At 39.7% G+C, this 11754-nt stretch overlaps 1 protein-coding gene across 1 annotated transcript; it reads right to left on the reverse strand.

Moving 5' to 3' along the window:
• Positions 1-9588: 9588 nt before the first annotated feature.
• Positions 9589-11459, reverse strand: LOC116211364 (8-hydroxygeraniol dehydrogenase-like). The gene is made up of 5 exons (XM_031545719.1): positions 11292-11459; positions 11027-11140; positions 10363-10876; positions 10075-10228; positions 9589-9950 (listed from the first exon to the last, which is right to left on the reverse strand). Exons 1-5 carry the CDS (start codon positions 11387-11389, stop codon positions 9745-9747), a joined length of 1086 nt encoding a protein of 361 aa, XP_031401579.1. The 5' UTR covers positions 11390-11459; the 3' UTR covers positions 9589-9744.
• Positions 11460-11754: the final 295 nt, after the last annotated feature.

The following is an 11754-nucleotide window of genomic DNA, read 5'->3' on the forward strand; positions in this document are numbered from 1 at the left end:
CAAACCATTGAACCATTTCATGAAAATCACATCAAAAAATGGCTTGACTGTGTCTCCGACCAAAGTTTGCCTCTTCCAAACAAAAATTCGATTTTTAGGGCATAACATCAGCAGGGGCACCATAATCCCCATCAACAGGTCCATCCAGTTTGCTGATAAATTCCCTGACCAGATCCATGATAAAAAGCAGTTACAAAGGTTCTTAGGAAGTCTCAACTACGTTGTAGATTTCTTTCCTGGCCTAAGTAGACTCTGCAAACCCCTCCATAACAGGTTAAAGAATTCTCCTCCACCATGGACGGATGAACAAACCAACATTGTGAAGCAAATCAAGCTTCAAATCCAAACTCTGCCTTGTTTACACTTGGCAAATCCATCTGCAAAAAAGATTGTTGAAATGAATGCCTCTGAAGAAGGATACGGAGGAATCTTGAAACAATCCAAAAATGGTCGTGAACAGGTTGTCCAGTTCACATCAAAACATTGGAACCCAACCCAGAAGAATTACTCAACCATTAAAAAAGAAATTCTTTCTGTGGTCCTTTGCATTTCTAAATTTCAATCTGATCTTTTAAACCAAAGGTTTTTACTTCGGATTGATTGCAAATCTGCAAAAGAGGTTCTTCAAAAAGATGTTCAAAACATTGCATCAAAACAGATTTTTGCCAGATGGCAAGCAATCTTGAGTGTATTTGTTTTTGACATCGAATTCATAAAAGGTGAGACCAACAGTCTCCCTGATTTCCTGACAATTCCTGTAGGTACCACCATGAACATGAGGACCCGTTCCTCCAAAAAAGAGGCATCGGCCTCAAAACAACTGGCTCCCAGCCAGTCAATAAAAAAAAGAGGAGAAATCCTCAAAACAGGTGGCTTCCAGCCAACCCTCCATTGGACAGATCACCGTCGATAGCCAGATTAAAACCTATCGGCAGACTCTCCAACAGGAGATCGATAAGCAGGGCTGCATGCAAACCCTGCTAGGTAAAATTCCTAAACCTATAAAGGAGAGACACGTTCTTGAAAAACAGAGTACATCTCCTCATAATCTCGATAATAATACCGTAGTCCAGCAATGGATTACAGTGTTAAAAGATAAACCAGAATTAGCACAAGTGCTATCTGGGATATCTCCTCTATGCTGGAGACTAGCAAAGGAGAGAGCTCTAGGCAAATTGCCAAAAGGGCAGAAAAAAGTCTCACAACATTTTCCGATAAGGAAACCAGCTCTTCAAAAACAGCACCATGGTTTCCAAAATCATTATTTCAAACTGTTTTGATTATAGAAGAAGGTTTTTACCATGAAAACCCCTTTTTCGCAGCATCAAAATTGTTTCATGAAAACTGGTATTTCCGGCCAATGGACATTTCAAAAACCCGGGAATACTATGAGGAAATTTTGAGTGATACAGGTTCAGTTGAGTTCAAACACCACCTTGTCCCTGGCTCCTCAAACACCACATCCCACTCTACAGCCAAAATACTGAGAGTGATCCACCCGAGAGAATGGAATGAGGGAAAACCATATCAAATCCATAAATTCCAAACCAGATTCTCGTCTGATCTCCCCCATAATGCCATGTATTCCTATTGGGATTACCAGCAAGCTTGGTACAATGCATTTTTGTACCAAAACCGTGAGTTCAGACACACTTGGCTGATCTTTTTCCATTCAAAAACACCAGCCGTATTCCCTTACTGGTTTGCCCATTGGTGGTCTATCTGGGGTCCAATTCCAAACATACTACCGCCCATAATTCATGAAGCTTACATCATGTTTGCTTCTCGATTCAAACCTCAGGGGAATCAAACCATATTTCCTGTGCTTCTCCAATTCTACCAGATTTTTGGATTATCATGGGTTCATAATTGGTCTTTCGGATACAAGCCCGATCAACAGACAGGCTTGCAGACACTGGCCAAAATCTTCAAAACCAAATGGTGGGTTAAGTTGAAGGTAGATCATCTTGACTCACAATTTGTTCTCGATTGGTTCCGAAAAAATGCTTTTGTCTCAGACAAAGCACAAGTAGACCACCAAAGCTTTCTCCAGGTCAAAGCCCGTGCTTCGTCCTTCCTTTCAGCCGCAAAAACTAATGAGGATTACATCGGACGGTTAGGCCAGGTTCTCCTGGAGCTCAAAGATCTAAACACGACTGCCTCGTCTGCATCAGAATCCCACAAGGAAGACGACGGTAGTGAGCTGTCTTCAGATTAATTCTGCTTAGCCTCGGCATCCGAGAGCGTCCGCCCACAAGTCATCCACGTGGACATTACCGGACAAAAAACCTTTCGGCTCACAGGCTATGCCCCACATAAGCGCAATCTCCGGAAGCGTCCCACCACTACTCACAGTGGTACCATAACGGACAAAAAACTTTTCGGCGAGCGTGCCCGACATAAAGCAGCAATCTGTCACTATTTGCGACAAAAAAGGTCACTGTATCTATAGTTCTTCCGCACTGGAGTCAACAGTATCCCGCATGTGAGTGCACAGTCAAAAGCTGCACAGCGACAAGGCATCTTTCCATCGCCTATAAGAGTGGCCTCTCCTCCGGCATCAAGGGCAGACCACTCATCCACCACAATACTCTCTTCCTCTCTTTCTTCTTCTCATATGTAAACATCCGGCTCTCATAACCCGGATCCTTCAACCCCCATTCTGTGTGTAAGTTTCAGTGTAAGCTCGGGTCGAGTTCTTTCAGACTCTTCCCTTTCTCTTCTTTTCATGTCTTCTTTTGTTTTCTTGAACATCATGTACTCCCTCCAGCCCATGATGGGCTAAGTTTCTTAATAAATCTTCCATGTTGATATTATATTTATGTTGATATTCTGAGCATATCAGATTCTTACAGTTTCAGTATTCCATGGCTATCCCTTATGATAGATCTTGGGTATATAATAGCATATGTATGTATATATATTATATATACGTGGCTGAAAAAAAAAGGGCCCCACGTGGCCTTCTTCTACCCCCAGGCAACCCATTCCACCGCCATTCTTTTCTTTTCATTTGCCTTATCTTCTTCCCCTTTCTTACTCTATTTCGGGCGGGAAAAAAAAATTTGAAGAAGAACAGAGAATAACAGAGAGAGAGAGAGAGAGAGAGCAAAGGAAGAAACGAAGGAGGAAAAGGCTAGGCTTCAGGATTGGTCAGTAAGTTGGTATTCTATAGTCTTAGTAAGACTATAGAATACCAATGAAGGAGCAGGGGAATAAAAATCTTGACTCCGCCCCTGAGTCTTAGCATAGGTATTTATCGAGTTAAGTGGAGTTTAAGTCTCTTACTTGCTTATTCGATTGAATTTAGTTTCGCTTTGACTTGAAGGAGTTAGAGTGGATGAATTTGCTTAAGCTTATAAGGATTAATGGAGGATCTAGTTCGTGTGTTGATTTTATGTTTAATTATCTTATCTTGATGTGTTGGTTTGGATGAAAGATAGATGTATCTATATGTTTGGCTTTGTTTAATTTGTCTTAAGGAAGGGGTTAGACTAACTGAGATTATTATGCTTTATGGGAGGTCAATGGAAGATTGAGTTATATGCTAATTTTACTTGATGATTGATGATTCCAATTGATATGTTTGCTTAGATGTTGAGTTGAAGAAGTTGGTTTAATAGTTGATTTTAGGATCTCTAACGGTGGTTTAATGACTAATATAAGCTGAGTTTTGTCGAGTTATTTAGCTTTCATTTGTTGCCATAGCTTGGGTAATGTTAGCTATGTTATTAAGTTGGAGGTTGTTGATTGATGATTTAATTAATCATGGAAATGCTTTATTGGGCTTGATGATAGATTTAATCTTTTACCGACCGAGCTGTCTTAGCAATTTAATCTCCGTTAACTAATTGTTTGACATTGTGAAATTAAAATGATGATTTGAGGAAAGGATTAAGTCAATTATTGATTAGTTCTTATTATTGCAAAAAATAATACTGATGGGAAGTAAATAGGATGGAATGGAGGTAGAACGATTGGAAGTGATTGTAATAAGTTCCCAAGCTTAAGACTTATATTTTAACTTTTGTGAATTTATAAGATTTCAATATGTTGAATTATAAGGATTGGACTATTAAGTTTATTAAGAAGAATTTGTCGCCTTAATATACCTTTTGATTTGTTGACCTTTTTATTGATTATATGATCGACCATTGTAACTGCATGAGTGCTTAGAATTTAAGAGCAAATGGGTTTGAATCTCTCTTCTCTTGAGAATTTCAAATCGTTAGGCATGCGATACATATATATATATATATATATATGAGATATGATATGTTTTCTTGTCATGCTTTCAATTGATAGGGGCTGAGGACATCAATATTGTGCATCCTGAAAGTCAAGTTTGACGAACCATTTTGGGTGTTCGGTGAGTACATTATTCCATTGTGAAATGACATATATATATATATATATATATATATATATGTTATGTGAGTTACTATGTTCCCTTGTGAAATGAAATATATACACACACATATATATATATATGTTATATGAATACAAGAATTATACGGAGTATTATTAAAGGAATTATTGTGATAATTCGAGAGTAAGAATTTGATATGGATATATAATATGAATACTTCATTCCATTGTGAAATGATATATATATATATATATATTATGTGAGTACTTTATTCCCTTGTAAAATGATGTATTATAGTTATATAAATTATTTAAGAAGAGTATTGTGATAGTTAGAGATTAAGAAATCGGTCTTGCTATGTTGTGTGAAATGATTTGGGAGATATTGTTTTTTTTTGTGTTTTATTTTGATTTGAAATATGCAGTTTGGGTATGTATGTTGATTGTGTGTGAGATGTGTGATGATAACATGCTGTCATTATAATGTGATTGGGATTGTGTTTGTGTATGATGACATATGAAATGAGATGGCATGGTTGCAATTAATTATGCTTGTGTTATTGTTTGACTATAGCTATGGGACCGCTGGACCCGGCGGAATAGAAAGTGGGGCACAAATGGCCGCTGGACCCGGTGGAATAGAAAATAGGGCCCAAATGGCCGCTGGACCCGGCGGAATAGAAAAAATGGGTTTGGATGAAACGTGCGGGGTCACAGTACCATCTTAAATTGTCGTAAGGGAATGCAACCCTATGGCTATAATGATTGGTTTTGTTGAATATTGTTTATCTTGTTTGATTGCTGGAGATGTGATGATTGTTGAAATTGTCTGAGGTTGTTCTGTGAAAATCGTGTTGTTGCTAAAACTTGATCCATCAAGTGATTTGCTATGAAATGCTAAATGAATGAATATTTTATATTTATGTGCTATTGGATATTAGAGAAATGGTTGAAAGAGTAGTGTGTATTTGTTAGTAGGATTAATTTAGTTAGGATAAAATTATTCTTTATATAATATTTATACATATATATACCGTATATGTGTGCAATGGGTTGATAGTGGGATTGGATGTGATTGTATTATTTATTTGAATATTTAGTTATTTGCAATTAAATATTTATTTAATAATAGATCATTTTGCTTTGGAATATAGTACTCACTGAAATGCAACTCACACCCTGCATATATTTTTCCAAATAAGCTTCTAGCTGCGCGGAAGAACCACCTTTTTGATATCAAGGATCAGCTCGGACAACTAGATAGGGACCTTAGTTATGTGATAGATATTCTTTTTGTATAGAAAGGATTTGAAATGTTACGATCTGAAAATTTTATTTAATTGTATTACTGATGTGGGTGCGAAAAAGTAATTTCTTGAGAAGTATATATATATATATATATATATATATTAGAGTTTGCTGGATTTGTTATATATATATTTTGGGAGTTATGAAAAGCAGGTTTTCATGTGAATAGTTTATGTGATAATGGATATCAAGGAAAATTTAGGAGAAACTCTGCTGAAATTTTGGGTCGTGACATCAGGTCAGGTCCCCGACTGTCAACAGATTAACGCCACAGCTTAGCCACAAATCATGTGCTCCTGCAACGTCTTTTGCGTCTCACCAGTGGCCGGTTCTTGATTTTTTTTGCAGCTTATTCCTCTGGGAACCATCTGCTCTGGCATGACTCCCTCCTTGGGAGAATAATCACATAAAAGAGGTACTCGGATCATTCGATTGTGAACTTTTCCTTCCTTAATCAATTGAGATTCTGGCAACTGAGTATGAGTGCGTAGGATCAAGCAGACATGGCAAGAAATAAAGTCCCAACTTTTCTATATTTTTCCAAGGTTAGAAAAAGGTAATTGAAAGCTTCCCTGATGGATATTTTGTGTTCTGCTGGGATCCCCTGAGATTGCCGTGGGGATCTTCGTCGATGTTTGCTATTCACACGATGTGGAGTGGCAGCCATAGCATGTTAATAGAAGAAAATTAACCAGGAACCTCCCCCCGATAGCTGCTTCACTGCATTTTGCATTGACTCCCGGATGAAAGGACCACTAATCGACATTGTTGTTCCATAGTCGCTGCCCAGAGGTTGAGGGATGCTATGACAAAGCGATCACAGGGACTCTGCTGCTTTATGTCTGTGTCCTATCGTGATGAAGTGGCGTCTCATCCATGCATACACATTGATCGTCGTCCAAGTCATCATGAGGGTATCCAACTCCATACATGAAGCTGATCATTCTCATGGCTAAAAATTCGTGGCATCCATTCTTCTTTCCTCAAATATTACCGCCTATTCTTTCGCCAATCCATGCTAGATAAGTCGGTTTAACGATTCAAATATCAATAATGGCCTTTATCTTGCCTCGTGGGGTTCGCTATTACATATGCTTTTGATTGAAGCTCACGTGAACAACAACCATCATTGTGGTTTCATAATTTAGCTTTATCATAACCTATGCACGTATATTTTCTGCATTCCATCAAGACCTTGGTTAATTCAATTTGTTTAAGAAATCATGATCTAAGCAAAAAGATGCCAGCAAGAGAATAATTGAATAATCTTCCTGAAGAACGTGAAAGCCTGTATTGTCGGCTTGCTGCACCCGCTAAGCACAAGCATAGAGATCGATGGTTGTCCCGAACGTGTCTCTACGGCTGCCATTCGACGACTGTTGCTGATAAGCATGACCATGATGGCAGGCCGATGGGCCGGTACCCCTTGGGAAACGCTCAGCGCAGAATTAGGTCTTGTTAATCGCAGTCAACCATTCGTTTTTGTTCTCTCCTTGATTCTCAGTGAGAAAAAGAACACAATCAAATATAGAATACTGGAGATAAGCTTTCGATTTGAGAGCTAGAAACATGAATCTGACACTTTGCCGAAAGAAAATAAATTTACTTCCTTCCCCTTATTTTCTTGCGAGAATTTTATGATACTTGAAAGCGGGAATTAGAAAGGTTCTCGAGAAAATCCACCAAATTATTGGTGGAACTCTCGATCTGAGTGCTCAAAAAGTTTTGATTTATTTCCAGTAAACAAAGGATAGAGACTTAGCTGGTTTTGGATATGGAGTCAAAACACCGTATACCATTGTTCAAAACGTAGCCTTTTGTTTCGCATCCCACAAAAGGCGCCAAATGATGGAGTCTGGATTCGAACTTCAAGTCTCGATGGTCTTCATGATCCTAGGTCTTCTTCCTTTGTTGCCCCAAAACTTGCAAACAAGGGGAGATCGAGCCATTTTCCTCAATTTTCCCCTCCGATGCTTAAGTCAACATTGCATATTAGTGAGAATAATATTGCTTCGAATGTAATGACGTACCTAAAGAGATTTATATAAGAAGGGGTTTGAGGTGATATATTCGGGATTTGATATATTCTAGAGATATTTGATGCAATCTTCTCCAAGACATATTAGGAAAGTGGATATTATTAGAGATAATTGTCACTCTTTACTCGGGCTAGGCGTGCGGATATTAATTAATTGGCTTAGACGCATGCCTTGTTGGGCCTGCATAGTGGGTCCTGAGGGCTGACTCCATCACCCACCTGGTTCAGAGATAATCATAAACCCCGAGTTTACAGGTGCACGATTTAACGTTATTCCATCCGAAAAGATGGAACATCCCACCGCTCACGAATTTGTTCGACAGGACAGCAGCTCAGTAGAAAACGTCCTCAAGATTCGTCTATCACAGAAAGACTACGAAGACACAGCTATTTTGGACCCCTGCAGCCTCAGGGAAACAAACGGTGAAATCATTCTACTTGAGAAACCAACATGAACGTTTCCAAAGCAACAGCAGTGGAAAGCAATTTACAGTTTAAAAATAAAGAACGATTTAAAATTCATTTGTGGAGATTAGTTAGTGAATGCCTCCCCTAGTTACCCGAAGAAAAGGCACTAGTTGCCGTCTTTGTCGAACCTGCTCCGATAATCCAGCCATCTCTTCAGCAACTGTCTTTTCTATTGTATTGCTTGGGGGAATCACCTTGGGATATGCCCACCTGCTACTCTTTTGCGTTGTTCATTGGATAGATTGTCTTTCTCCCTTTATGGGGCTATTGCTCTGTATAAATTGTGGAATCTGAGGAATGAATTTTTATTTGCAGGAAATGGCTGATCTCAGCAAAAAAAAATTCATGGAATCAAGAGAGCATTCGAGGATCACAGGGGGACGGGAAACAATTGGCAACAGGAGGGACTACTATCAGAATCGGCGAGAACAGCTGCACCCACGCACAACCCAGGCTCAGACTGGTGCATTGTCAACACAGATGCAGCCCAGAGTGCCTCCAAATCCTGTCTTGCAGGCACACTGCAGCAAACTGACCAGTCTATATCGTTATCCTGGTTCCAAGCCTCAAACGAATCAACACCGCTGCAAGCTGAGGCTAAGGCAGCCTACCTACCTCTGGTGATTGTAGCAGATCGAGGTTGGCAGAAAATCTGGCTGAAATGCAACACTCTGCTACTTGTCGATGCTATTCTCTACCCAAACACTCACCTTGGGAAATAAGGAGCTTAATCTCGGATATTTTTAATTTGCTTTCTTTTTTCTCAGATTGGAAGTGTACTCGGATATAACGTTCGGATAACTTTCATTCTCGTGACTTTGGCCACCGTGGCTTCTTGTCCAATTTTCAGACTCTCTGTATGTTCAAAGGTTATCCGAGCTTTGATGTAGTTCCCAATAGTAATACAAGTCTTAATTCGAAAAAAGTATTCTGTTTGAATTAGAACGTTTATTTCAAAAATAATTCAGTTGCTTTGAGAATGAGGGTGTGGTACAATAGCAAATGCTCTCGGTTAGAGTATATTGCAATGTCGGATAAAAAAGTGATCCTCTTCTGCCGCAAACACTTCCCTAAACGCAGCCTAAATTCCATTTTCAAAGAATGTATGGGTTCATAAGTGAAAACAAAGAATGGTAAGATTATGGATTGTAATTAGGATTTTACAGTAATTCTGTCAGAATGGTTGATCCGGGATAGTAACATAGAATGAAGATCTAAGCACATTACAGTATCCCATTGGTATCATTAACTCAGTTCGTCCAGGCATGTCTAATAGAACTGTATTCACTTATAAATAACCCGATATGCTAATACGAAGAGTCGAGGACTAATGGTCTAACAAGATCGTAAATATTAACCGAAAAAAGTAGATTGTAAATCCTACCGCTTGGAAAAGTTAAAAGAAGTATATGAACATACGGATAACATCCATTAAATATTGTAGAAATTACAACTGGACATATTTCGGAAAATTTGAAAGAACAAGTGAATGTGAAACATCAAGGAAAATGTAATGAACATCATAGGACATGTGAAAAAACACGGAAAACCAATGGATAATCCTAGGCAGTAGGCTTCAGTGAATTCCCAATGTCAATGACGAATCGGTATCTGACATCCGCTTTCTCAAGTCTCTTCATGGCAGTATTCACATAGTCCATCTTGACAAGTTCGATGTCCGCCGTGATGTTGTGCTTGGAGGCAAAATTTATCATCTCCTGCACCTCCTTCAGCCCACCCATTAAACTGCCCCCGACGAGCTTGCGACCTGCAATTTATTGCATATTGTATTGTTAGCTCTGCATAGCTGATTACATCAAAAGTCTAATATGGTCTACTTCATGAAATTACAAATTCAAAGTAATAATAATTTGCGATAAGAGCAGGCATACCTTTCAGCAAAGGGAAGGCCGGTAACTCGAGTGGCTTGTCTGGTATACCGACCAAAACTAGCTTTCCGTGCGCCTTCAGCAGGAGAAGCAAAGGTTGGAGAGCATGAACTACCGGGACTGCATCAATGATACCGTCCAATGTTGCTATTCTAGCCTGTATTCATAGTAAATGTAATTAGGCATCTATACACACAGTTTAAAAAGGAGGGAAAAGAAAATTTGTGAGGATATATGTATCTATATATATGATGATTGTAAATTGTTAGGATGTTCGTATCATTCATGTACCTCCATTTGTTCCTGGTCTTGACTAAGGAAGAAATCGTCAGCCCCGAGGCGCTCAACGGCCTCCTGCTTTTTAGCCGGGTCGACATCGATGACGGTCACCTTCATTCCCATGGCCTTGGCGAACTTGACGGCAATGTGGCCCAATCCGCCAAGCCCAACCACCGCAATATGAAGCCCTGGCTTATTAAGTCCATAGTACTTCATTGGACTGTAGACGGTGGTCCCAGCACATAGGAGTGGAGCCACCGCATCGAGCGGCAGATTGTCAGGAATACCCACCACGAAGTGCTCATCCGCCACCATCATGTCGGAGTAGCCACCATAGTTCATGGTGCCATCATGGTATATGCTATTGTAGGTGGGAATGAATTTAAGGCAGTAGTTTTCAAAATCACCCTTACAGCTATCGCAGGAGCCGCATGACCCGACTAAGGTGCCAACACCAACCTTGTCACCAACCTTAAACTTCGTCACCTTGGAGCCCACTTCTGTCACCACTCCCACAATTTCATGCCTACACGAGCAGATATTAAGTACACATCATCGTTAGGCTTCAATCGATAAAACGACTCATTCCACCCCACCTATTGAACTTATACTCACGGATTTAAAAAGATCGGTCATGTCAACAGACCAAAAGACATATTTTCGTATATATACATACCCGGGCACCTGAGGATACATGGCATCTCCCCATTCGTTTCTAATGCTGTGGAGGTCGGAGTGGCATATCCCACAATATAACACCTTGAAGGTAACATCCTTCTCACCCGTTGCCCTGCAAAAAATAAACCATACAAATCAACCAGATTATCCATATATACAATAATATAACTACACCTAATTACGCATCGACCGCGCGCGCAATGAGAGATCGAAATCAGATTTCTAAAACGGTCGGGTATAAGGACCAATGCATGAAAAAGTACCTTCGAGAGAAATTGAAAGGAGCGAGATAGCCAGAGGTGTCCTTGGCAGCATAGCCAAAGGCCTTGACGGGATGCTCTTGCTCGGGGGACTTTGCCATTAGTGATCGGATGATGTTAGCGTGCTCCGGGAACAGAGATGCCTGCTTTGGTGATATGAGAATGTACAAGACCAGTGAAGAAGGGTGAGAGGCAGTATGCGCGCATAAATAGTGAAGGGAGGTGAGCTAATTATGGTAATTACTTAAAAAGAAAAAGAAGAAATTACTATTTTATGTTATCGATTAAACGGTTTCCTCGTTGACCATGCACAAAATTGGGAGAGAATTTTCGCATACCCATTCACACAAGAAACACTTGTCAGTTATCAAACAACTAACAAAATCTTCGACCATCCCTATCCACCATCTTATGATGACGACGGCGATTGAAGGGAAAATACTACAATTGATACAAAATCTCTTTG

The sequence above is a fragment of the Punica granatum genome, chromosome 6 (assembly GCF_007655135.1).
Source record: "Punica granatum isolate Tunisia-2019 chromosome 6, ASM765513v2, whole genome shotgun sequence".
NCBI classification, from domain to species: Eukaryota; Viridiplantae; Streptophyta; class Magnoliopsida; order Myrtales; family Lythraceae; genus Punica; species Punica granatum.